Here is a 27,977-nt window from a genome sequence, read left to right on the forward strand (position 1 = left end):
CGGAAGAAGATGGACAAATTCAGGTCTAGCATTAAGCAGTACAAGCTTTCAGATAGATCTGCTTCGAAGAGGACTTAATTCTTGTCTCCACTATTACACTTTAAAACAGAGACTTGGATCCAGGTTTCTACCAGGTTGATCAAGTTACCAAAGGGATGCCACTTGCTCAAGAAGATACTATGTCTGATCCTTTGCCATTCATCCTAATTTCTGTCTGTTAGGAAAGAAACAAATGTTCACAGCCCTGGTCAGACTCTTCATGTTCCAAGGGACCCACCGTGATGCCTGCCTCTATTTTCATCACCTTTCACATAGGCTCTGCATCTTATGGGAAAGAAATGTGATGGTCAACCAATCCTCAACAAAGCACTATAACCCCTAGCTGTCATGTCCACCGTAAATGCTCTGATACCATATCTTCAATTTCATTCTGCAATGGAGGCTGTTAGTGTGTTTCTAATAACTAATAGCATGTAATTAAAGTGAAACATGTGGCACTGTATAAGCAATGGATAGCACAGAATGTCACTCAACTGATCCACTGCAGGTAGCAGAAGGCAGTGACACCCTTAAGCATTTCACACCACACATCCAATCCTGCAGCCTTGAGGATCTTCTTGGGAGCTTGTTAAAATCTGACATCTCCTTTGAGGGGGTTCAGATTAATCCTGATCAAAACCTGGGACAAACAAGGAGTAACACAGCCCTTTACACATATATAGCCTTTCCAAGTTACTTGGCTGGCTCTCTTGATTGACTTGTCCCTGGAATGACTGGCAATGAACTTGAATGACCCGAGATAAGTTGCAGGGTGGGGGTTGATGGGGAAAGAAGAGTGTTAGGACATTTTATGTTGCACACTTCATAAATCTTAAAACAGGACAATGGGCTTGTAGTCTGTAGGAGCATTTTTACATGTGCTTGGGACATGGCAACAGGTGCTCTAATCAGTGAGCTGCACTAATTAAAAGCACCCATGTGTCATGTGTATCAGTATCGCTACACATCCTCATGCTGAAAAAATGGCAGCGGGGCACTTTGAACTAAAGCTGATCGAACGTGCTTTATTTCAAAGTGCCTCACCACCATTTTTTCAGTGCAGGGACATGCAGCAACGCTGATACATGTGACATGTAAGCCTGCTGGAGTGCATCAATTTTTGTGCTTCAACATACTCAATTAATCAATTAATCAAGTATGCTCCCATGTGCTGGATTCCCAGCATGTCGGACCAGGTTCTGCATATGTGTATAGGGTAGGTTCCAGGATAAGCTTCTACAGCACTTCTTCAACTAGTGCTAACTGCTCAGTGGGCTAATGCTTCTACCAATCTTACTGAATACACTTCAGACCTAGACCTTCCTGGTACTACCTGAAAACAACAGGGGGAACTGAACAATCCTATCACTTGGTACATAGTTGCACAGTAGTCTTGACCTCATTTCCTAAGAACTTACTTAAACATGGAGCTGGCTACAGCTGAACTGTAGTACTTTTAGTTTTCTACTGCTGCTTTTAACAAACAGTAAAATGGGTTGAAAACTACATAACAGCTTTTTGCAAAAAGAAAAATACATATTTTTATCAATGCTTCAAAAAATTTAAAAAATTCCAATGGTTTAATTAACATAGACTATGCAAACACTTGAGCCCTTGTCTCTAGGTACTTACCATATGCTTCTGATTTAATCCTCCCTTGGAAGGCCAATCTATCGGCTTAGGGGGAGGCATTTCTTAATGAACTAAAAGCAAATTTTGTTACTTGGAAATGCAGAAGCAATATAGCTGTTATGGTCCAGGAAATCAGAGAGGCAAGAATTTGTATGGGGGATATATTTTATTGGACCAACTGCTTGGATGGGATAGATTTAGATAAGCTTCTGGGTATTACAGCACCCTTCCTAAGGTCTCTGGGAGAGAAGCAGGCACAGCAGAGCTCATTAGTGGATGGAACAAAGCCTTGTGCAAAACTCCATACGTAAATAAAAAATAAAATCCTGTACTTATTTACATATCGAATTTTACACAAGGTTTGTTCCATCTGCTAGTTAACCTTGCTGTGTCTGTTTATCTTCTAGAGACCTGAAAAATGGTGTGGCGGTACACAAAAGCTTGTCTAAATCTAGCCCAGCAATGTAGTTGGTCCAATAAAAGGTATCTCCCACAAAAACTCCTGTTTCTCACTGCTTGGAAAGATTTTCTTGTGGAGTAATTTATAACAAGTATCTTAATTAGCTAACATAGTTAAGGGTTTTAAGTTTTTGGGTCATTTTTTTATAGATTATTTTCAGAGTATCTCCACTGAAAAAGATATACTTAAACAGCAGAAGAGTTTTTGAAATGGTTCTGTTGCACAAACACTGAGTTACACAGTGATCAAAGGGTTAGTGCATAACTGTAACCAGCATCATTAACAATTCCCTCAAATACAAATTTCCAAGCTTTATACTAATAAAGACAATCCACAAGTAATTCACACAGAACATTCACCAATGTCAAACTGCACAACCATGAACTGAAAGGATCCTAGGTATGGTTCCTGGACTGCTCCTTCTTGATATCACAGGGCATCTTTGGCCATGGTACCTGCTGGCCAACTGAACCCATGATGTTTCAGCTCTTGTCATTTCAAGTAGCTTCCTACTTCAAATGCATCTATGGCTTTTGGTTTAATTGCAATAATGATAAGCTTAAAGAACACTTGTATTTGGCCCTATACTTTGTAAAATGGCCTGACTAGGAACATTGTCAGAGTTCATACACAGGTACTTTTAACTCCTGAAGTTTGCAGAGAACAACTTTTGCATTCAATAAAAACCTTTTAAACATAATGAGGATGAGATATAGCCCATTGCTTCAAAAAATCAGGCTGTTCCAAACTCATGGGGACTATTGCAAAGCAAAACCATATATTCCTCAAATATATAACATGAATTTTCATTGGTATCCATGAGAACTCCAGCTCTGGCTCCAGGACAATAACAATAAATATGCTTTGTCTTTCTTTTCTGCAGTTGCTCTGAGAATCTCAAAGTGCTCAATAAACATGTATTAGGCCTTTCAATGCCCTGAGAGGTCAGTTTTATTAGCCTTATTTGACAGATGGAGAATCTAAAACAGAAAGAAGCATAATTTTAGGAACTCAAGAGTCTTCACTTTTAAAGCCCTGTTCTAGTTACCTCTTTCTTTTCTAAAGGGTTGAAAGTGCCCGATTCTCTGTATATGCAATATCAAGGCCCAATTTTCCTCTTAATTACACAGGTACAGCTACAAATGCACTAATTTACCTGACAGGGAAATGTCTGTTCAATTAAAAATACTGAAATGGGCTAGGTATATCACACAAGGCCAGAAGGGCCAATGATTGTACATTTCATTTGCATCTGTCTCCACTGCTAATACTCTTGCACTAAACATATTTACACATGTTGATAGATTTCCTCCAAAATGGGGCTTCCATGCTGTCACAATCATATAGCTTTCTCACACTCAGGATGCAAGTTCAGTTCTTAGTTACAGATTTGGTACAAAGTCTTCTGAAATAGCCTCCAAAATTTTAGTCCTTAATGTTCTGCCTCCAGTTGCTGGTGTCTTGAAACTAGAATTGTACCTGGCTTTTGGATTCTCTCTCATCTCAAAATAAACACCAGACCGATTGAAAAGGCCACTTTTCTAAGCCCCTTGGCTGAAAACATGGGTGGACTTCAGTTCACTGACAGCTTCAACCCCGTTGTCATTTGTTTCTCCTTCCATCTCCCAAGTGATTGCCTCCCAAGGGGCTGTATGGGAGTAAGAGAAAGAAGAAATTTGGCCCACGGGGGGGTTTTGAATGCTATATTTTTTTCTCCTGACAACTGAGGGCTAAAATTGACCCCCAAAAACATATTATAAAGATATCAGACCCAGGCTTCTTCATCTTCCTCCGTGAGCCACATTTTGACTTCACTCAGGGATGACTTTATCTCCAGATTCCCAGCCTGGGGGGAGTCACTCTGTTCTGAAAGCCAAGTTTCCTCCTCAGACCCAGCATTTTCTGTACTGTCTTTCCAGGTGCCAGCCAGGCTTCCCTGACTTGTCCGACTCTGGTGTTTTGAGCTGTGAGCCTTCTCCTGGTCTTTAGCTCTGACTGTCTTTTGTGCCTGTCGATGTGCCACCGGAGTGGGGATTTTGGATGGCCGCTTCTCAGGTCTGTTGTCCCTGCGGGGGCGGATTTTGGGTCTCAGCTTGAGCTTATAGATGGATGGCACTCGTTCAGGCTTTTTCAGTGCCCTCTTGGGCTTCACTTGAGGCAGTTTGGACTTTTCAGGGCCACCTGTAGGGCTTTCATTGGATGTTGCCTGTGGGGCTGTACCGTTTCTGTGGACATCTGCAGATGCTGAACGTCTTGTTGGCTGTTTCCTTGACCCACTGTCTCTGATTTCACTGGATGCATCCTTCTTAAGGCAAGTCCCTTCAGACCCTTGAAGCTTTTTTTCTTGGTTTTCATCCATCAGGAGTGAGGTTGCCTGAGGAGAATCTTCCCCAGCCTGCTTTAGTGGCATTGCAGCAATCCCATTCTCCACATCCACTTGGTGAAGTGTCTTGTGGCCCTTGGAGAGTTCATCAATCACATCATCATAGTGCAACACAGCAGGGTGCCATTTTGCCTCTCTGCTTGGCACATAGACACCACTACGAGGCACACCCTCACCACAGGAAAATGTGTGCCTAGAGCTGGAAAGGGGACAGAGAAAAGGTGTAGCAGACTTCCAGCGTCTGAGGTCACAGACAGCAGTGTCACTTGCTAGGCTGCAGTCTGGTGGAGCCTCATCTAGCCAGCTCCTCTCTAGATGGTGGTTTTCAGCAGGAACAGCCTCTAGCTCCTTTATGTTGGCTAAGATCTCGTCCTCTAAGCTCCTGTAGAGTGCCTGCTCCTGGGCCAAATTGATGGGCAGAGGTGTATACACGTGCTCCCTCTCCCCTGGGTGGCTCACTGAAACCCCCCCACTTACACTACTGTTTTTAGTGTTTCCTGCCACTTCCTCTTGCATTGATTTGGCACATGGAGGCTTGTCTTTCCCCTCTGTGTCTGACTGACTGGCTCTGTCCCCTGGGCTAGTGGAAAGGCTAGTAGATAACATCTCTGGTTTGACTACCCTACAGCAGTGCCTGTGACCCTGGCAGCTATCCTCAGCTTTGAGCACTGCCCTGCACTTGTAGGGAGCAGGAGCTTTTGCTGTGACACTGGCTGGGGCTTTGCACTCATTGCTGAGATGGGGCTCCCCCTGGTAGCTTTTATTAGGTGTAGGGGGCCTGCTGAAGGGAGAGCCAGCTTTTACTGGGATCTTTGTTCCACCCTCCATTTTTTGCACATAGCCCATGTGTTTAATGGGAGAAGATGACCTCACAGCCCCAGAGTCCCTTTGACCATGTGTAACACTTCCTTCCAATTGTCCTTTAAGACTCTGTGTAGCTTTCTTGGCATCCCGTTGCGGGAAGGGATGAAGGGCCTTGACTGGGCTGGAAGAACGGACTGTACCAGGCAAGTTCTTGACACCTTGTTCCCGTGGCTTGTGACCCTGTGGGATATATTTCCCTCCATGCAGGGCACTTTTTGAAGACTGAGCTGAGCTGTCCTTGAGTACTGTCATCTGGATCTTGGATTCTGTATATCGGGCTTGTGCCAGGCACTCTGGTTCTTTTCGATGCACCCCAGGAGTTCTTCCAGACAGCCTTCCTCTCTGTGGCTCTGCAACGGTTTCTGAGACACCAGAACTGTCCTGTTCATGTCTGGTTGGCTGGGAGGGCATGGAAACATGAAGTGCATCCCTCCCATACTGAGTAGAAGAGCTCTGTCGGGAAGGAGGCCTTTCTTCAGCAAGCAGCTGCTTCCGGGTAGGTGTAGCAGACCGCTCCCTTGTCCTGCAACATGAGAACAAGCATCACTCCAGTGTGGCAATTGCCTCTAGCCCCTGGTGAATTCATTCATTGCTGTGGGTGTCAAGACAGTACTGAGCTAATGGGCAGCATGAGGCTGTAAAAGCTCCTTATTATTGTCTTTCAGACATATGCTACAGTAAAATCCCTGTTATCCAGGATTTTACTAACCAGCACAGTCTAATAACTGGAATTTCTGGCTGGCCGGACATAGCGGGTGGGGGGAAGCATGCACGTGGTCAAACATCGCCACCACCCACCACGCTGTGCTGTCGCCGCTCCACGTGCAGCCACCCCCCACATCTGGGCGGAAACCTGGGCATTTTTACATTACTGGCACCCTGCCATTCCCCACTCACCCTGGATATCAGGGATTTTACTGTATAACCATTTCCCCTATGTGTAATATGTGCAGAGGCACTGGCACTGTCATTCTGGTACCAAGGCTTGTTGCCCTGGGGCCCACAACATCGGCCTTCAAAGTGGCTTAAATGCCTTTTTGAACGGGTTTAATGGCATTGCTGTTTACACCTTCAGCAGCGTATTACATTTTAAATGACACTCTGAGGTGTTTTAGTTTGCTACCCTAAGGAAGTGCAACAGCCGTGGGGGGAAGCACTGGGCTCCCCGCAGTTCAGGGACTACTTGGCCTGCCAGCAGCTCACCCCTCCCCCTGCTGCCAAAGAGGCAAGTAAGGATCGGGCTCCCACCCTTGTGTACACACCCTGGGGGTTTAGTTTGGTTTAAATTGAAGTGGTGCTGTTAAAAACCCACTTTCAATTTAGGGATAATTAAACCAAATTAAACCCCCATGGCATGCACAAGCACCCCTTGACAGTGCATGTCTCCTCTGGGAGAGACTGACAAGAAAACCAGAGGCTACTTGTATATGCCACAGGGGTTTAATTCAGTTTAGTTTTCCCTAAATTGAAACCATGGGTTTTTAAAAACACTGGTTCAATTTGGGGAGAATTAAACTGAACTAAACCCCTGTGGCATGTACATAAGGGTGGGGGCCTGATCCTTACTTGCCTGTTTGGTGGTGGGAGGAGTGAGCTTCCGGGGGAGTTGAGCTATCCCTGAGCTGTGCGGTGGGAGGGGGAGGGGAGGGGGGGGGAGACACAAGACCAGGTGGCAGGCAGGCAGGCTCCGAGGAGAAAAAAAAAATCAGGTCATCACTTTTTCTGTTGTTGTTCAGTGGAGCCTGCCTGCACGGGCTGCTGTCGGGTCCCACAGGCCCTGAACTGCGTGGGGCCTCCCAAGCCCCAAGCATGTTGGCTTCCAGCACCCCATGCACAGTTGCACTTTGTTAGGTATGAAACTAAAACACCTTGGAGGGATTTTATCTTGCTATGTACGAAAGTAATTTAAAGCGGAATACACCATTGAACAACAATGCCATTAAAGCAGTGAAACAGCAAACAGCAATGCCATTAAAGCAGTGAAAAAGGGCATTTAAGCCACTTTAAAGGCCAATTTTGTGGTGTGTACAAAGGCCCAGAGACCCCAGATGCTAGCAATCATACTGAAAACAACACCAGGTGCTGTGAGTCACATTTTGGTGCTCCTGAGAATGCTGCCAGAGGTAGTGTTAGCACATGCTCCAGCCCAGCAGAGACAAAGGCACCTGTATCCTGACCTCTCATCCATCCCGTTACACCTAGGACATCACACAGACATATCAGGCTACCTCCACCTACTAACATACAACCCTCTGCTCTTTCAGAATTAGGATTCATTCTCCAGGACTGTCCATTCACCTCAGTCCTGATATACAGTATCTCCAATATTCAACTCTTGGGGTCTCACCGAAGCAAAACCCTAGAACAGGTGAGTGGCTCCCTCCAGCTGATCCCAAGATGACACTGATAGGCACTAAATAAACATGAAGTCAGCCTGAATCAGGCCCGCTGGGGTGGAAACCAAAGGAAAAATTGAGAGGCACTGGGGGTACCACAGTGTGTTCAGACTAGAGAGGCCTGGCTAGCACTAACAGGCAGTGTTCTCCACCTTCCTCCAATGTCAGCTGCTTTTTGGTGTCAGCAACTACTATCAGCTGCTCAGCACAGCATCCTTAGGAGTTGGGCTGAAATGAAGCCCAAGATCTGTCACTAACATCTCTTCATTACCTGGCAGAGGGGGCTTTCCTGGCTTCTGATTGCTCCTGAGGGGTCCCGAGTCCTGAAGTCTTCTTGTTGGCGCTATCTGGCGATGAGGATGAACAAAGCTTCTTACTGGTGCCAAGGCTGCATGGTGTGTAAGTCCTCCACTCCACTGGGGGTAACGGGCTTTGGGATCTGCTGACAATCAGGGTTGGCTGAGGCTTGTTTGAGTGATCAGTCTTGGATGCCAGACAGACCTTGATCTCATGTTGCACTTGCATTGCCTGTAGCCTCTGAGGACTCGCCATCTTTAAAGCCTGCTTGTGAGCTGTGAAGAGATGCAGAGTCTCAGCACAAAGACAAGCACCTTTCTCCACATTGCTGTGGATTAATCTTTTGGAATCATGACACCTGGTGTAACAGGCAGCATCTGCCACGTCCCATTCAGCTCTGAACCCTCTAATGCCATGGAGACTGGGTGGGACTTGAGTTTATACCAGCCTTGTCTAAGCATCATGTTGCAAACCTCTTGTGAACAAGCATAATGAATTAGAAAACACAGCAAGACTTTCCATGTGGGCTTTCATTCCCCCAAAAAACATTTCTGAGTTGTAATAACAGAAAACCTGACTTTTTCCCATGATTTCTATTATCCAAGTCTTCAAAGGGAGCAGTTACTCTGCATCCCAGAACTGACTCCCTGAGGCATTCAAAATTGCAAAGTATGCATAGGTGGATCTAGGATTTTGAAACAGGGAGTGCAATTGGTGAGGTGTATCATGCCATATAACAAAGCACATATTTTTTTCTAGGTAGAAAATAAATTAGAAGCTTTAATAATATTCTAGGGACCTAGGGCTATATTATTCAGTTTAACATTGAAACAAAAACATCTATAACTTTGTTGGAATGATTTTAAAATAGTCTGGATGGCTGTGAAATAGAAGTTACCAGGAGCAGCTACCAAAGAGCTAGATTAGTGGAATATCAAGATCATTAAAAAGGAGGGAGGGTCATTAACATCTCTGCAATGAAGACTTCAGAAGGAATTTGGTAGATTTTAATGAGCCATGAATTTACTTGATGTTTTTGCTGCTGCCTGAGCATAAATGCTGCTGCCATTGGCAACACGTAGGGGGTGCACACAGGTGCACCCCCCACCGAGACTGGTTGCCGCCACTGGTGGCACCAGCAGGTGGGCAGTGCTTGCCACCCTCTCCCCCCCCGCCCCGACACCGCTTTGGGCACCTGCGGCAGGTCCGTGCTTGGCCCACCCTTGCCACCGACATCACCATGGCTGCCTGCAGGCAGTCCCTGCTTGCTGCCGCCTCTGCCTGCCGGCGGTTGCTGTGCCCCACCCCCCAGCCTCAGGTTGCACAAAGCATTCATGGCTGCTGCCACTACCAAGCAATTGGTTTTAAACTTTGGGTGGAGCAGGAATCAAAGTGGGGAGGTGCAAGTGCACTAGGGCATCCCCACCCTCCACCCCCAATTCACCCTGAAAGAATGTAAACTGAAACAAACACTGCACTGGGGTAGGACTCAGTGGGATTGCACGTGTCTCTTCTGAAATGCTAGTCTGACCTCTAGTGGCCACCAATAGCTTTAGGCGAGACAGTGTACCACAACCCTAGCTTTCTTAGAGTCTTCTCTGTGTTTAACAAGACATCTGACTCCTGCTACCAGAGGACAGTGGCCATCATAGAGGACAGTCCGGTTTTCCTCTGCCCTCTATTGATACGAACCTAGACGCCTTTACGTCCTCTATTTTTCTCTTGAAGAGAAAAAAAGAAGACATAAAGGCGTTGGGTTTCGTATCAATACAGGACAGAGAATAGAGTAGCAGAAAACGGGAATGTCCTGTATGATGGCCATCTACCAGAACCCAGAAAACAACGAGACCCACCAAAAATGTGTTGTGGCACCATTTCAGCCGCTGCATTGTTTTCCACTCTGTATAGTAGGGATTGGTGAACCTAGAGGTATGCTTGGATATGCTTCTCCTTACTTTACTGTGTTGTTTTTTTCCTCATTTGACTCTGACTCGTGTAATCCCCTGTTAGTGAAGGCCCATAGTCCAACCTAATTCCAAGAGAAAGTGACCCACATCCTCCATCCACACCTGAGGTTGGAAAAATGGAGTTGGCACATGTGGAGACTTACACAAAGAGGTGCATCGACAAGGATCGTGCTTATCCAAGTAATGTTCCAGTGTGTCCCAGCCCCCTCCAACCCGCACCATCACATGATTCCGTAGGATCTGAAACAAATAAAGCACCCATGAGTGGTGAATCTCCATGATCTGTGCAAGACATGAGCAAAACATGTCACCATTCTACTGTTTACTTCCTCAGTGTGCTATGTGTGGCATTGCCCATGCACACACAAAAGCCCCAGACTGTGCACATGTGCATAGATACATGAGTTCATGCACACATGTGGCACATTTTCACAGTATAAGTAGACTCTAGTCTTCATTGCCAACAGCAAGGCAAGAAGGGAGGTTGTCTAACACCAATGCACAACTCTACCAGTAGGGATAGAAGAGACTATCTCTCTTTGGTTGCCAGATCACTTATCCCAAGCAGAGGGTGTGCAGGATTCTCAGCACCCAGCAGCTCCCAGCATGTACCCAATGCACTGAGCTTGTCTGAACACCTGGCCCCAGTTGTGCAAGTGCTCAGCCTTTCTGCAAATTGCAGTATCAGGGACCGAACTTGATAGATGCAATGTACCCTCAGTTCCTGATCATTTCATTGCTCAGCATACCCCAGACTCTGTATTTTGCTTTGTAACATACAATACATACAGGCAAACACATGCACATTTTTGGTTTGCATGCCTCCCTATGCGTGCACACGCAGCCATACCTGTGGTTGCATATGTACATGCACAAACAGCTGCTCTTACCCAGCTATACATTACATGTAGATAATGAGTAAAAATCTCACTTAGTCCAAAGGACATTTGCACACATTCGAATGAACAGGAAGCAGTGGAGGACCATCAACCTTGAGGCCATCACCAGCATTATCTGATTCCTGCTTTGGAAAATACGCAGGGACTCAAACATGGCACAAGGACAGAGCCTGCTCCTGCCACATCTTATTCCAGGAGAATGTCTCTGGAGACCAGAGATTATCCCTGTCATTGCAAGATGCATGTGTAGGTCAGGAGGATGCACAGTCACCTGGGTGGCATCCCTGACAGCATGAGAGGCGTCTGGGGGATAACATCGGTGAGTCCCACAACAAAGGGTAAAAAATCTGAGGACCTTTGATCACAGTTTGCAGGTTGCTGCACATTCACATAAACAGCTATCAAGAAATGTATGTGTGTATAGTGTATACATTCACCCAGCAGCTATCAAGAAAAAACCCCTTCCCCTCAGGGGAAACTTTAGAGACCTCCTATATAAGACATTAGATTAAGCAAAAGGGAGGGAAGGGCCAGCTTGCTAGCAGCCTTTCCTGTTCTGCAGTGTCTGCAGTAGTGTGGAAAGGTACCAGATAGCCCTGGAGCCTGGGATCCTGTACTCATCTGTGTGGCACAGGCAAGGTCCGCTTCCCTCACACTCCCCATCTATATGCTTTGGCTCTGCTCTTGAAAGGAACAGAAGGAAATCCATCCCCCGGAGGCCAGTCAGTCCAATAAGGGGATCAATTGCAGTGGTGGGCTTATCCTAGCAGGAGATGGAGTGACTCACTGTATACAGGGCACAAGAGACCTACAGTACAGACCTAGAGCTTTATATCACCACTGAACTGCCCAGTCCTACTCAGGGTGACAACATGCCCTCTGTATTGACACATCCCAGCTTTTGGGATGGGGCCAAACACAATCAGATGGGTAGAATCTACATTTGAAGAGCTCCTATCAGAAAGACCCAACATTTCAGCAACAGCAGCTAGCAGAAGGGTTCCCCTCCTACCTGAGAGCAGTTTAGAGCTCCTGGTTCCATCTAGGCTACAAGATTTTCAGGAAAGAGACAGTCTTTCACTATACACACATACAGCACTTAGCACAAGGAGGCCCTGATCTCCCTTGGGCATACCCAAATACAGTTCTGTTAAAAATGATTGAAAATCTACTTTGCATAATCAATAAAGTTCTTCCTGGAAACCCCATGATAACAAAGTAGTACACATACTTTTCTCTTGTCGTAATAGTCTCTCACTCAGTGTCCTGTCTGGCAAGGAGGCAGAACCATGAAACTCAGCTGGATCTTGACTAGGGAGAGCAGGGCAGCATTCTGGGAAACTTCAATTCATTGCCTGGCCTGCTCTAACGAATGTAGCAGATATATTCAGTACGTACAGGGAAAAGAGCCCTGAGGAAGGCTGTGGCAAAGGAAGTACCTGTTTGAGGCAGCCAGTAGATTAGATTACGTTAGTCTGCACTGTCTTTTTAGCATTTCCCTTCCAAAACTTTAGCTGGCTGCACTACTCCCCGGTGCTTCAGTAGCTCTTGTGTCATTAGCCCAGCATTGCTTCACATAGCGTCCATATTTCCCATCCTCTTGGGACTGTGTGCAGTGTGTTGCAGACAGGGCCTGAGAGGAGGAGTGAGGGGGCGTGCTGTAGCTGCATCTAGATCATTGCCTGCTTACCTGCCATGTGGTGCCTGCATTGCTGTGCCTCCTCCTGAGTCAGGTTTTAATCCCTTAGCCAAAGCTGGCAGCAGTCCTCCTGGTTACAGAGGGGATAATTCTCTTCTTATTTCTCATATGCAGAAGCCACCCTCAGCTCTTCAGGCCTCAGAATTAGCCAGTGGGCTTTATTGATCTGGCTTAACAAGTCTGCCAAAGCAGTGGTGTTGCCCAATGGCTGCTTAAGACGTCCTCATCATCTAAAGATGAGTTAGGCCAGTCTAGAATGGCATAGGGTACATTCACACTGGAATTGACAGTAGGATTTAAAAGGGCGTAGACAAACCCTTGCTGGCTTCAGTCCAGCTACTTCAGGCAACAAAAGCAATATAGTGGCATGGGTGTCACCAAGGAACCTTTGTATATGCCCACTGTCCCCGGTGGGTTCATACTTAGGTTGCTGCCCTGCACTGAAGCCTGTGGTTCTGTGTCTTCACTATGGTTACCTGTGTTGGAGAAATTAAAGCTTTCATCTTATATTACACCTTTGCTTGCAATATAGACATATTTGCAAGCAAAAGTGTTAACAAATTAATATCACAACAGCATCTTGAAAGCTGGACTTACTCTGACAAAAATGAGGGTGTTTGAATCTCCCACTCGGTACTTCCCTTCTGACACCTTGATCATAGAGAATTGGACTGGGCAGGTGCATCGGCTCACAAGGTGCTGGACCTGAGGAATGGAAAGCAAACTATTCTTGGTCAATAGCATTTTCTTCTCCATAGGCAGCCTGGGATAGCTCTATAGCCTTGGAGAAGGTATATGGATAAGCTCCCTGGGCCCACTTGCTATAATCAGTGAGAGAGACAGAGTGCCTCTGCTTATCCAACATCCCATCAGAACCACTTGATCGTGTAAATGGAGTGGGAGTCCTGCAGGAACAGCTTGCTGCTGCTGCTGCTGCTGTTGCTGTTGCTGCTGCTGCTGCCTTCTTGGGATTCGGTCTAAAGATCAAGCTTATGGAAAGTGGTAGGGAAAGGATTTCCTCACTTCTCGGTCTGGTTATCTCTAGGAACAAGAAGAGCAGAGGTCTCTTCATAAATAAAATGCAACAGGAAGAGGGAGAAAATTTAATGAATATTTTCCATCCTCTAAAATAGATTTGATTCAGGATTGGGTTGAAGATCTAGGAGGGCATGAGTTTGAGCCATGCTGATCAGACCCTCTGTGGTCTATGAGGGCCCAGCTGAGGGACTAAAGAAGCTGGTTCCTCTTGTGCTGTTCCTTTTGGAGTCATGGTCCCTGCCATCTTCTAACAGTGCTGTAAAGTGCTAGGGTACCCAGTCTTTTGCATATGGGGGCCTATAGGTGCTCTTAGGTTTGAAATGCTTATTTGCAATGAAATAAGAATCTCTCACATGTACACGTTTTGCTTTGAACTATATAGACAACTACCACCGAAACTGCTCCTAGTCAGGTCCTCCTGAAGTTCACCCCTGGATTAAAGAGTGAGTATAAGGAAGATTGACCCCCAGTGCCAGTGGGTTACACCATTCCAGCTCTCTTACCATCTGGTCCAGGTTCTTGAAGTCACAGGGTTTTCTCTGGGGTTTGGGAAGTGGAGTGTTCTCTGGGGGCAGGTCCATCTCCTCACGGATCTCCTCCTCAATCTCTTCCTCCATTTGGATCAAGGTGGGAGCACTCATTCCGAAGCGAGAAGCCCGGCGGGCCACCTCTAGCAGGCACAGCACAAAATTCTTCTCATTCTTCCTCAGCACCAGGTCCTCAGTCTCAAACATCAGGACCTCTTAGGCATAGGAGTAAAGGGGTAGAAATGACAAAGTAAGTCAAATGGGCAAAGCAAGAGAAGAAGAAGAGATAATAGACAAGGGGAAAGATGGAGATGGCAGCACAATTGATAGAGCAGCAATGCTTTAGTTACCCTTGGCAAGAGCCTGGTGTTTTTCTGGTGTCAAAGCTGGTGAATTCTCTCCCCTGATGCAGCATATAGGCACTGTAACCATCATGTCTGTCTGCAACATGGTCCCAGAGAACATCCAGTCATTGCAAGATGCTTGATTAGGTTAGAAGGATTCCCTGCTCCTGATATGCCAAACAAATGGACATTCATACCTATCTTATAATGTGGGCCTGAGGATGTTTAGTCTGGCTAACAACTTGAAAAGAAGATGACTTGATTGGGATAGACAAATGCCTTCTTGGTGAAAATGTCAGGCACTAAAGGGATTGTTAATCTCACAGGGAAGGGCATACAAGAATCAATGGTTGGAAGGTAAAGTCCAACACATTCAATTTAGAAATGAAGCAATCATTTTTAACACTGAGGTGATTAACCACTAGAACAAACTCCGCAGGGAAGCGGCGGATGTTTCATTGCTCAATGTCAAATCAAGAATGGGTGCCTTTCTGGGAGATGCTTTAGTCAAACACAAGTCACTGGGCTCAGTCCAGGGGTAGCTGCTTGTCATTTCATGCAGGAAGATCAGATTACATGATTTCATGGGCCTGGTGAGTTTCAGACAGGACACTGAGTGAGGGACTATTATGGCAAGAGAAAAGTATGTGTATTACTTTGTTATTATGGGGTTTCCAGGAAGAACTTTATTGATTATGCAAAGTAGATTTTCAATCATTTTTAAAAGAACTGTATTATGGGTATGCCCAAGGGACATCAGGCCTCCTTGTGTTAGGTGCTGTATGTGTGTATAGTGAAAGACTGTCTCTTTCCCAAAAATCTTGCAGCCTAGATGGACAACACAATATACAAGTGGGATGTAGGGAATATTAATGGGTTCAAACTTCTTAATGCCCAACATATGAGGCAGCACCCCAGCTGGTGGCTTAGCCACAAAGCCCATCCTCCCTTTTCTCCCACTTTTCTCCCTTAAGATGCTTCATCTCAGATCTGAATATTCATGATACAGTTTCTGGTTTGTGCTTCATTTAGTAAAAAGGGAGGCAGAAACTCTTGTGATCCAGGCTCAGGCCCAGGAACATGCAGACTCAGGATCTTCTAACTTCTACTTTGTGACCTTCATCAGGTGACTTCCCTTTAGTTTCTCCTCTGTTAAATCTCCTCTGTTAAACAGGCATAATAACAAGGGTCACAAAGCTAAATTAACAGTTGCAAGATGCTTCAAAAGCCTTGGCTCGATGCTGGATAAGAACAAATTATTACCAGTGTAAGAAAAGTCACTGCCAAACAAATGGTAGGAAACCAGGTTAGAAAGGAAAGAAACTGAAGAGAGCAATCTGGATCTTCCCTTACCTTTAATATCCATCTCCTTCCTGCACCACTGGATGAAGTTGGACACATTGTCCCTGGCCTGGAATGTGCCTGGCTGGGCAGACTCATTGCAGGTAACCTCAGATCTGGGCAGCTGGAGCTTGTGAGCCAGGCCTGGGTAATCCTGGTGGAACTCCCTGGCCACCCGGGTGACATTGTTGGCATGAAAGCACAGCACAGAACCGGTCTCCAGCACCTCCAGGAAGGAGCCAACGTCAATGTCCAAGCTGTAGAGTTCCTTGAGCCACTCAGCCAGGTCCTCCTTCATGGCATAGAGATACTGCTCACTGGATTTGTAAGAGCGAATGCTGCGGACTGTGGCCCCCTGGATCCCAGACATCTTGCCATGAGAGGGGGCTAGAAAGAGACACAGAGCAAGGGCACTGGAGATTTCCCTGTGTGACACTTAATAGCCAGACCTTTGATATGATTCCTGACTTACCCAAATATGGTTAACTTCTACCTTGCTGTCTCCAGAGCTGCTTCTCATAAGCCTACCCCTGCTCCCTGCATCTCCATCGCTCTCCCAACGTGAAAAGGACACTCCAGAATCATGTTCAGACAGCTGCAATATTTTTCCTTGTTCCTACAGTTCTTACAGGATCACAGGCGACAGCAGCAGCAAAGCTTCTCTCAGTCTCTTACTCATTGCGATCAAAGCCACAAAGCAAATTCCTCTAGGCAGAGAAAGTTCCTCCATCCATTGCACATGCAGCCGGCCACTCTGCTCCTCTGAGCCCAGATCCCTGAGGGTGTCTTGTTTCCTCTCATAGATGGTGCTGTCCTTACTCCGGACACAGCATACTTCCTGCCCCAGACCCCTGGGTCCTGCCTGCAGTGGGTCCACTTTGCTCCAGGACACGCACTCCTTTCCTGGGAGCTGGGCTGTCCCCCCACACAACACCCTGCCTCTTGCTTTAACGCGTTGGGGACTTCTTTCACTCTACCAAGAGCTGCCACTGCTTCCTCACCCCCAGCCCCAGGGAGGTGTCAGCAACCCCTCTCTTTCCCCACTCCCCAGGCGTGGTTGCTGGAGCCAGCTATGATTCTAAAGGGAAATCACCCCTCCTGGAGAGCCTAGTGTTTTGTTTCCTTCCCTAAGTGCTGTTCCCTTCTCCTTGGTGACAGAGACTTGCTACAAACACTCCCCATTAACTCTTTGGACTGCTGGTCTGCCAAAACAAATGCTCTTTGCTCCTTTTTTTTTTTTCCCAGTAGTGACCAATTCAGGCCACAAGGTTTCAGTAGCAATCTGCATCAGTTCAGGAACATCTGGGTCTGCAGTAGTGGTTCTGAAGCATGTCTGCTATTCATCCCTATCCTAGAACCACAACGTGTTTCATCCCAAAGCGCTTCACAACCACTAATGCATTGATCCCCATTTTCCTCCCCCTGCCCTGTGCTGTAATCATCATTCCCATTTTACAAACTGAGGTACTGTGGGGGAAGCAATTTGGTCAAAGTCATACTGGGCGTGTCTACAAGAGACATTTACTGAGGAGCTGACTGATTACTTCCACAGTAAATGTCTCAGCATCTACACATGCACCCCTATTAGGGTGAAGGAAATTAATAAACTCCACATCAGGTCATACTTGTACATACAAGTCCTACTCAGTTGCAGAGTTTTTTTCATGCACAGCAGCACACGTGTAGACACTGACCCAGCTGGCTAGGGCATGAGAGTTATTCAGTGGCTCACCCCATGCTGAAGCACTCTCATGCCCCAGCCCACCCCTCCACAGCACATTAAGCCCAGTCGGAGCAGCCTAGGGCTGGTAGACTGACCCCCTGGGTCCTCTGCCAGTTAAGACTGCTCTGACCCAGTTCAGTGTGCCATGGTCCAGGGGCACATGTAAACAGTGCACTCAGGAGCTTCCTGGGAGCAATGAATTCCAAAGCAATAAGCTCCAGAGTTTATTGCTGCACATTAATGGCACATGTAAATGTGCCCACAGGGAATCAGTGACAGAGCCTGAAGGAAGGAGTATCCAGGGGCTTCTATAGACATGCAGCAAAGCTGCTCCGACGTGCTGTAAATCCAGTGCATTGGAGCAGACTCGATTAATCAAGTCTGCTGGAGCACGGAAATTAACGTGCTCCAGCAGCCTCCAGCATGACTTGTTTGATGAGCTTTACTTCAAAGCACCCCACCGCCACTTTTCAGCGTGGGGACGCTGATACACGTGATGCTCGGTAGCTTTTAATTAGCACCCCCTGCCTTTCACAGCACATCTATAAATGCCCCGGGAGTCCTAATCTGCTCTAAATATTAAGCAGCCTTGATTAAACTACATTAAATCCATAGAAATATAATTAGGTCAATCAAAACACAGAGAATAACTGAAACTAGAGTTTGGTCCTCTGGCTCAAATGTAAAGAGAGCTGGATCCTCCACTTGTTTAAATCAATCCACCTCCACCAGGATCAGTAGAGATGTGCTGATTAACACCAGCTCTGGTTCTGGCCCAGAAACTTTTGAACCCAGACAGCAGGACGGTTGGGTCCATCTGTGTTTAGCGGCATCAGAAGTCACATATTCCAGCAGAGGCAGCAACTTGAGACTTGCTGATATTGCAGGGCACAGATATTTTGGTGTTTGTTTTCTAATCCCATGGTGCCGTGCTGCCCTATTGCAAGCCCTGCACTTTTGTGCTGAGGTGATACTCCATTATGTCACGCCCTCCTGTCATGCATGGACATAGATAGCATCACGTGGGGACAGAGTCCATCAGAACCGAGGGACGCTGCTCTGGAAAAGTGGCAAAGTAGCCATTCTACCAGAAAACAGTGAGGACAACCACTTCCCTAGCTGTGCCTGCCTCCTTACAGAACCTAAGTGTAACAAGAGCAGTGGCTTTGGCACTCTCATCATCAGACTGGTCCTCGCACAGTAACCCAGGTGATCTCAGTGCTTGGATAAAGCTGTTCGGTTCTCTGGGGATTTATAATTCGGAAGGCTATAGCAGAACACGGAGGGCTTCACTTCCCCCTGCCTTGCTGTGGAGCGCTTACATGGATGGAAGCTCAGCCAGAGGAGCTCAGAGGAGGCGCCAGATACACTTAGGTGGCCCTTCAGAGTGAAACATTTTCCTCCCTGAAACCTAACTGAAGAGGTGGCTACAATATTAGAGTGGAGTTCACATGAAGCTGTTACAGGACTCAGGGGCTGTTTCAAAAGAGACTGCCTTCAGACAGGTCATTGGGAGGTGGAATAGACCCAGGAGGAGTAAACACAGGATAGACTAACTATACGTGACTGGATGAATTTTACTTCATGACTGCTCCTGCTCCTATCAATGTGTCCACTGTTCTCCAAAGAAGAAAGACTGGGCCCTTCAGGCCTAATGCCAGAGAACAAGCTGCCTCTCCATGATCATTTTGCCTCAGAGTCCCCCGAAAGTTGGATTTGTCTAGAACTAACCTGGAGAATCCTTGCCGTGTCATAATAAATGAGGTAAATGGTGCTGGTGACTTGGGTTGTCTCTGAAACAAGCAGCATATATTGCAGCAGGTGAGATTCACCTCATGGGCCTTCTTCTAAAGTGCCTTGAAATCTGGTCCTCAATCTATGAACAGGAATTAAAAATGGTAAAGCTACATGACTGGGAGGGTGTGGGAGCAAGGTTAGGGGCTGTGATGTCCTTGACTACAGCCCAGAAAGGGGGCAGGGGGTAGAGATGCCTTCCCCATACTGCTTAACTCTGCGATAGACTTGCACTTTGCTCCTAACCCTGCACAACTCTTGTATTAATGCTCTTAAATATATTCCACTATGTGCGTGTGGCACCTTGAATGCAGCCATTTTAATTCAGGATAAATCTCACAGAGCAAAGGGGCGGGTCCAGCTGCCTCTGCTCCAACAAAAATAGGTTGAGGTTTTGCTCAGAGTCTATACTCTTCTTGCTCCTCCCTTTTCTGCTTGGAGGAAAAGGTGAATTCTAGTGCATCCTTGCCTGCCCCATGATGAAAGGAAGAAAAGACAAAGTCATGAATGAGTTTAGAGTTTAATGGTTTAGTGCTACTTGTCACATACTAGCCTGAGCAAGGAGTGTTCCTGGGATCAGCCCTCCATTCACCAGGATGGAGTGGGTTGTGTGGAGCTTGCAAACCAGGGAAGGGTGTGCCTGCATTCTGGTGTCACAGGTATATGGATTTGGGTGATTTGCTGCCTACCCCCTGGGACCTGGGCAACATTAAACAATGTAACAATCAAAGACCAATCTGCCAGTTTCAAGCTCCTCCTGCACCATCCTCCTAATATTTGGGAAGCGCATTTTTAAAATAATTTATAATATACAAATTTAATTTATAAATATGTTAATTCAAAACCTTGGTCCAAATCATTGACATGCAACTGTTTCCTCAGCCTTCTCCACCTTTAAAGCCAACTCCATCTTGTTAAATCTTGATTGAAGCCCCACATAATGTTCTAGAAGGCAAAAGCACAGAGCTGAAGAACTAAGTTCAGAGGTGATGGTCTTCCACTGGGAAAGCTCTGTTTTAAGATATTTAAAGCTCAACAGCCATCAGCCAAAGCACCCCTACTGCTAGGCTAAACTGAGATAAGGGAGGAGAAGTAAGGGTTGGTCTTTGACTTTACACCAGTGCCCAGAGGCTTTTTATGGTCAACACAGGTAATCACCATCCCAAGAGCTGAAAAAGAAGGCGCCCCATCTGGTCATCAGCATCACTGTCAAAGCAGGAAGTTTGGGTATAAACATGCCATCCACTATAACCCCAAGTTCATTTTATATTGTTCTTTGCTTCTCTCCTGCCTTTCCAGTAGAAAGGAATATATATTCTTGGTGGAGAAAAGAAGAGATGACAGAGGAGGAGGTAGAAAAAAAGGAGGCCAAAGGGCTGGAAGTCAGAGATGAGAGTGGGGAGGAAGAGAACATGGTTTCTTCCGCTCCACTGTCACCTCACATGTCAAGCATGGAGCAGGTCCAAGAGCCAAACAAATCGGAGGAGAGCTCATTCTGGACTTGGCTCTCTCCTTTCAGCTTCCTCTCTGGACTAATCACCATAACAAACAGGTATAAGCATAAGGCAAGGGTTTTTATGGATGACATCTTTTATTGGACCAGTTGCATGGTTTGGATAAAGTTAGACAAGCTTTTAAATGCAAAGCAGTCTCCATCAGGTATAAGCATGATAAGCATCCTCATCCTCTGAAACCAGGGGCATACACTCTGGGCACACACTCTCCTCCTTTAGCCTCTAGGCTAGTATCCTTTCCTGAGGAAGAAGCGTAGAACAGGAAAGGAAGCCCTGTCCATCAGTGCTGTTCCTTCGTCGGCAGACAGGTTCACAGCTGTGTTGTTTTGAGGGCATCTGTTTCCTAATATTAAAACACAAGATTGGATCCAAGTGTAAGAATTTTGGAAGTAGGTTAAATTTAGCCTTAAGACCCTTATCCCCCAGGACCATGAGAGCTGCCATACTGGATCAGACCACTGCTCCACAGAATTCTGGTTTCCTATTGCACTGATTGGATCACTGACTTCTTTTCAGGTACTCTAGCATACTGTTCCCAAGTGCCCAATGCTTCAAAGGAAGGTATGTATCCAATCAATTGTGCCATGCTGTATGAGAGGACATATTTCTTCCTTAGCATGGCATAGCTGTTGCCTGTGAAGCAGAGACATTAAAGTCCTCCTCCCCCAGGTTGCATAATGAACATTCCTAGTGATTGCCGAAATATCCTGCCATTTAAAAAAGATGAGTCACGTTGTCACCAGGAAAGCGATGGCCCTGGAACATGCCAGATGTGGTTTGATTTCATGATCAATGCCAAGACATCATCTGGCACAGTTGCAAAGAGAGATCAATTGCATGGAAGAAGCCCTGAGGCCTGCTCCATCACGTATCCTTTTTCTGTCCCAGGAAAAAGCCTCAGCAAGAACCTATCTGTTGCCTACTGGACAAGAGGAGGTCACCAAGCAAGATGTGCTCTGAGTGCAAGATCTATTTCTGCAGAAAGTGTGAGGTTTTGCACTACAACCAATGCTTCATAGAGCATTCCATCTTGGGGCACACCAAGGAGGAGCTAGGGAACAGGGGCTTGGGCATCATCCAGCCCATCCTGAGTGCAGGTGAGTTGGGCCAAGAGCCAGGGGGCTGGGACTTGGCAGTTGTGGACCATTGCTTAGCTTAGCAGGAGCTCTTGTACTGCAGTGATGTATCCAGGGCTGGACTTAGGTATGCAGAGGGTTTGCTGGCTCTTCAGATCAATAGCCTAAGTCTTGATGTCTTGTCCATTCACCTTTTCTGAGTCTCTTCCCCTCATTTTATTCCCTTTGTCTTGCTAAGAAGGGGAATTAAGGCCAGCGATTCTGTTAAACAGATTAAAAATCACATCCTTCCCATGTGCAGTTTCCAACCAGCCTACCCATAGTGCTCCCAGAGCAACAGGCTCCTCCAGCCAGCTGGCTTTCCCCTGCAACAGTATTGTGCCCAGAGTCCAGGTAGCCTCCAAACAACTCAGCCTGCGCTGGCTGTCCATTCAGCTCTGCTGAAGGATGATTCGAGGGAGGAACATGGATAGGTATCAATAATAGGGTAAGGCAGAGACACTGGTTTGGTGCTGGCTTCTCCGCTACTACAAAGAATGGTGTCTAGGCAACTATACCGACAGGAAAACCCCTTTGCCACCACACACCAGGTCTCCATTAGCGAGCTCAACCTCCATAGTAATGCACAGGTATCATGGCACCTGCCACATAAGGTAGACAAGCCCAGAAAGCTTCAGCCATTGACAATTGAACGGTGGAAGGAGAACAAAAGATACTACATTTGCAGTGCAGACACCCTGCCGCTGCTGCGCCAAAGAGTGATTTTTCTTTTGTCCCAGATTCCATCAACTTGGCTGCAGCTGCAGGGGGACAGAACATGAAGAAATAAGGAGAAAATGAAATGGATCCAGTTGAAATTGTCTGTGATTTTATGCCAATATGCAGAAGTGGGGCAAAGATGTATCATTGTGGTAGGACTCAGTGTCATCAGTATTCATTATTAAAGAAGGCCACAAAGCTGCTTCCATATTGACCTGTCTACTTGCATCATGAGCTCAGTGACTTTCCTTAGCCTGTGAAGGCGGGGACAGAGAGTGGGGAGACTTTCCACCAGGGCTAGTTACAAATTCATTATTTCCTGACAGAAATTTGCGCTTTCAGTTCATCTGTATTTTGCAGAAAGTTTCAGTTTTCCTTAAAAAAAAATTATTTTCCCTGAGAAAATGAAAAATCAAAACCAGTTTTGCCTAACATGCATTCTATTTTTAAAAATTTTACTAGTGTTTGAGTGAAACAAAAAATATTCCTCAGCTTTCTCAACCAAAACATTTTTTTCAGTTTTTGGCCACCCCAAATTTTGGGGTTTTTAAGGGTTTTTTTGGGGAGGGGGGGGTTGTTTGTTAGTTTGTTTTACAAAGATTGAGCATTTTCTGTCTAAAAATATCCTCTCTGCCCCCAACATTTTCCAGCCATTGCTCCTGTCCAATGCCCAGCAATAAAGGAGAAAAAGAATATGAAGTTTTCTCCTACCTATATCTCCCCCCTTCTCCTTTCACTTCAACATATGACCATTACACCATACATAATAATAAAGGTATTATTAAAATTGTGTCAGCAGCTGAAAAATACGATAGATTCTTTTTGAACTGAGAGGATGGGAGAGTCCTTTCATGTGAAGCATGTAGACAAATGCCAAAGATGGGGAGTGTTTAGCTGGGCTGCCCCAAAGCTCTGTAATGAGGAGCTGCAAGATGAGAGTGGGTAAGGCAGAGTCTATGATGGAGGAAGAGTCATTGGAAGATGGCTGGAGATATATTGAGACCAACCCTATATTGAAATGGCCTGTGCTGGGGGCCTTTGAATCCAGCTACTGGAAATCTATGCATTGCCTACAGTGGACTTTGGATCAGGCCCTGTGCAATGTAATAGCGTTTTATCATTTCTGTGAAAGGCGCCCTTCAGCCTACATTCACTGCTATAATTCCTCTCCCTTCCCAGGAGGCTAAACCCCTCCTGGTGGTCTGAACCCCTGTTGCACATGTGTAAATGCTTGCTTGCTTGCTTACCAGGCAGATTGAACTTTGGTTCCCTTGTGGGAAAAGAAACAACAGCTTGGGCTGTCAGCATCTGGATGGAACAGACCTGGTTCTCAAGAGACAGAGCATGAAACAAGTCTTTTAAGACTGCAGGTAGTCAGCCTTCATTATCTGAAGACACATTCAAACCACACACAATTGAATTCCAAGGCTTTTTCAATACATCTGAGTTCAATGCAAGCCCTGTGGGAATTAATATGATCAGCCCAAAGCATACACAAATTAATTAATCCCCCCATGTAGTCATGTAGTCATGATTGGCATAAAAAACAGGAGATTTTTTTTAAGTTGGGTCTTTTCTATTTGCATTTTAGTATTTGTACCTTTACCATTTGTACTTCCCCTTTTAAAGCTTCCCTCTGCAATCACAAGATCTATACACTTGATTCCTAATTCCTTTTAAATGAAAAGTTAAATTCCAATATAATCATATGACTGAAGGAGCTGGGACTTTGAAGGACCCCCCACCACACACAATATATAACAAGAGATGACAACAGTGGGAATGTGACTAGTTATAGAGACATATGATGGACAATGTCTAGGTCACTCACTACAAACAGTCTATGGACAGTTTCAACACCCAGGACACAGATTTAAGCCTTACTTGTTCTTGCTGCATCACTGTTGTAAAACTATTCCCGTTACCTTCAGGGTTAAGAACCCGAGGCAACCATTTTATGAAGACTCATGCCTTGCTGGCTAGCATCATTTTGGGGGAGGAGGTCTGCGCAGCTCAGGAATCTCAAGTATTCCCACGGGCTCAGGAACGCCTGACATCCCATCGTGAGGAATGCTGTCTCTGACATACCCAGAGAGGCGAGCAGTGGACGAGAAAAGGTCTATTGTAAGTCAGGCTCCAAAGCAAGCCATGTAGCAGCTTGGAGCTTGTCATGTTGTTTGAAGTATGAACGCCACCTTACTGAAAACCCAAGTTACGATGCAACATTAGACTAATACGGCTACAACCTACACCCCTGAATGCAACATAGAAGGATCTTCAGCAGTCATCTGAGGTGCTGCTAGCCAGCAGGCACCCTGGAGCTGTCTACCCTGTCCAGTCCCAGAGTGATTCCCTGTATCTTCCTGTTACTTTGTAGACCTCTCTCAGGGATTCTGCTGTTTCTGTCTCTGCTTCTCCACCTTGATGAAGCCTACCTATGTTGAAAAGCATGTGTATGGTATCAAACAGCATTTGTAGCCCAGCAATAAAAGAAACCCCACAGCAACAAATTGTGGCATGCAATAAAGCAAAAACAATATCTCATGGCAGAAGAGATTTCCATGTAAAGCTCCACAGGGTAACTGAGTGACGGAGAGGGGAAAACGAGATTTAAAATATTATTACACACATGCTGGCTGTGTCTTTTGACACAATGGCTTTCCTTTGAACTTGTGTGCCCTGGATCAGACCTTCTCCACAAAAGCTCCTAAGAATCATCAAGAGCCGTTTGAAACCTTCACAATGTTTGTTCTCAAGGGCTACCTATACGGATAGACCAGTACAGCTGCAGAGGCCATCTTCACTCTCCTCAGAGCAAGTTTCTATTCATTTTTGAGTCCAGGTGTTTATCCTTGTCCTGTGGCTGTCTCCACTACAGCATTGTGCTGGTACAACTCAGGCTCTGCTGACACAGCTCTGTGTGGGCCCATATTGAAAGCCCCTCTGTCAGCAGTTACTCCACCTGGCAGCATGCAGGAGGTGCATGTAAGGATTGCCACACCTATTGCTGGCTGCTGTGGTCTCCTCAGGGGCATCTTATGCACTGGCAGCCTGCTCCTTGCACGTGGAGCTCTACAACGATGCCAGAACTGCACTGATGTCCACTGCCAGAACTTCTGAGATAGGAGAGCCTAAAACATGACCCCAGCTCATAGGACGAAGCATATACTGCAAGAGAAAAATGAGGCATCTACTCAGTCTAGCAATGCCACCAAAAGGATGAGCAGGTTTACTGCTGTATAGCGGGCCCTGAATGGCACTGCCTAAAGCAAAATCATGGATACAATCACAGATCTGGTGCCAAAAATAAATCTCATCCCAAATGACCCCACTATAAGTCTTGGCCCACTCTCTCCTAGGAGCAGTCAAAAGTCCAACAGTCCCCATAATCAGAATCATTGAGGTGTACAAATGACGGCACATACACACCAACCTCTGACCCAGGCTGGAATCAGCCTCTGAAAACATAGTGTTTACTTTCACTCTTAAAGTCCATTTACTGGTTTGAACAAAAATGGAAGCATCAGGAGAGCTGGGTGCTACTCCCAGCTCTGCCACTGACTGACTGTCTGGCCTTAGGCAAATCACTTTGCCTTTCAGTGCTCCCATTCACCCCACATGGAAGAAGAGCACCACAATACTTACCTACCTCACAAGAGTTGCAGGGATTGTATATTAGGTGGCAGATCCTTGGAGAGAAGATGCTAATCATTGGGCACCTATACATGTGACAGCTCTGCTCCAACGTGTGCTAATTAGAGTGTGTCAGAGAAGACTCAATTAATCACATTTTAGTTAAAGCACCCCGCTGCCATTTTGAAGTGTGGGATGTTGAATACATGTAATGCTGTGGATGCTTTAATTAGAGCAGCTCATTGTCTCTAACCCTGACTATAGCTCAGTGTAACAAAGTGCATGGCTCAGGGGCTGGAGCCCAGCTGCAGGGGGATAATAACCTACCAGCTAAAGATTTCTGGGTCAGCTGACAGAGATAATTGACTGGGCTCAGAGGAAGTTAAAAGCTCCCAGGAAGGGAAGCTGGAGATGGGGACTTAGGGAGAAGTATAGGGTTTGTGTTGTCTCCTTTTGGTCTGAGGAAAAACCCAGTGTTTGATTTTGTGTTTGTTCTTTGCACCTGCACTGGTTTTGCTTGCTGTGGTGAGAAGCTGTCTGCATGTATAATAAACAGACTGCAAAACTCTTGTACTAGAGGTGATACCTTTTATTAGACCAACTAAATAGTAGCAAAAAAAGTCTTTCTTGGCAAACTTTCTGGTCCAAATGCCCTTCTTCGGGCAGAGGCGAGTTCAAAGGTTGTGGAAGTTCTCCCAGGTACAAAATAAACTTCATCTTGCACAGGAGAGGTAAAGGATGGTATGGTTCTCCTGGGCTTCAAAGTCCATTTGTGAAAAAGTTGCTCTGTGAATATGCATGAAGTTTCTACCTGAGAGAACTTTTACAATCTTTGAACTCTCTTCTGCCCAAAGAAGGGTGCCTGGACCTGAAAGCTTGCAAAGAAGGAATTTTTTTGGCTACTATTTAGTTGGTTTAATAAAAGATATCACCTCTAGCACAAGAGTTTTGTCTGCTTCTGCTTTTTTAGACCAACATGACTACAAGCTATATCTCTAATAAATGGCTGGCTTTTATGAGGAAACTGGCTCCTGAGTCTGCCTAAGGGAGTGCTAACCTGTTACACTCAGCCTTGGATAAACTCCAACACTGCTTGAGATACTATTTGTCCTTCAAGTAAAACAAATCCATGCTACCACCAGGAACATGCTATTTCATTAGTAGTTCTCTGTTTGATTCCTCTGCAGGTGAGGGAGCTGCTATCCTTTTTGAGTAGCAAGCGTGGCCTGCCTTCCCAGCCTCCTTTATTTGCATAAATATTTTTTCCCTCACCCTTTCTTAGCCTTGACTGACTCCCATCTAGGGTTCCCGTGCAAATCATACTGTCCATGGAGGTGTGTTGGGTTGGGGATGGGGCGGGGGATCATTTGAAGTAGGTGGAGTCTGTGCAGGAATGATTTTAGCCAGCCTGCCCTCTGCCCACCTTGTGTGCGGTTCTGCAGCTTGTAACCTTTGTTGGGTAGAGTTTTACCCTCCAGCATCCCAGCACCTCAATAGACAGCAAACAAGGAACACCACTGGCATGTTGCAGCATGAAGAAAAGCAAACAGGAGCACAGGCCCCTTTCTTTGTCTCTCCAGAAAAGGGTGGGA

At 46.0% G+C, this 27,977-nt stretch overlaps 2 protein-coding genes across 5 annotated transcripts in view; both read right to left on the reverse strand.

Moving 5' to 3' along the window:
• Positions 1-2,184: 2,184 nt before the first annotated feature.
• Positions 2,185-27,977, reverse strand: GAS2L2 (growth arrest specific 2 like 2). Of its 4 annotated transcripts, none has more exons than XM_019545376.1 (11): positions 27,809-27,977; positions 24,000-24,212; positions 22,976-23,127; positions 19,341-19,485; positions 15,899-16,273; positions 14,178-14,416; positions 13,234-13,341; positions 10,994-11,059; positions 10,182-10,278; positions 8,046-8,346; positions 2,185-5,901 (listed from the first exon to the last, which is right to left on the reverse strand). In XM_019545376.1, exons 5-11 carry the CDS (start codon positions 16,254-16,256, stop codon positions 3,897-3,899), a joined length of 3,174 nt encoding a protein of 1,057 aa, XP_019400921.1. In that variant the 5' UTR covers positions 16,257-16,273; positions 19,341-19,485; positions 22,976-23,127; positions 24,000-24,212; positions 27,809-27,977; the 3' UTR covers positions 2,185-3,896. The 4 variants fall into 4 exon arrangements, with proteins under 4 accessions (XP_019400921.1, XP_019400919.1, XP_019400923.1 ...); XM_019545374.1 differs by having other exon boundaries at positions 10,994-11,062; XM_019545378.1 differs by lacking the exon at positions 10,994-11,059 and having other exon boundaries at positions 27,809-27,976.
• MMP28 (matrix metallopeptidase 28) overlaps positions 19,190-27,977 on the reverse strand; it is a 44,494-nt gene continuing 35,706 nt past the window's right edge. Inside the window, exons 10-11 of the mRNA XM_019545284.1 lie at positions 23,942-23,946; positions 19,190-19,200 (exon numbers count right to left, since the gene is read on the reverse strand). The gene's annotated coding sequence lies outside the window, so the exon portion shown is untranslated. The remainder of the gene's footprint in view (positions 19,201-23,941; positions 23,947-27,977) is intronic.

This window comes from Crocodylus porosus, unplaced genomic scaffold (assembly GCF_001723895.1).
Source record: "Crocodylus porosus isolate Cpor-Errol unplaced genomic scaffold, CroPor_comp1, whole genome shotgun sequence".
Lineage (NCBI taxonomy): Eukaryota > Metazoa > Chordata > Crocodylia > Crocodylidae > Crocodylus > Crocodylus porosus.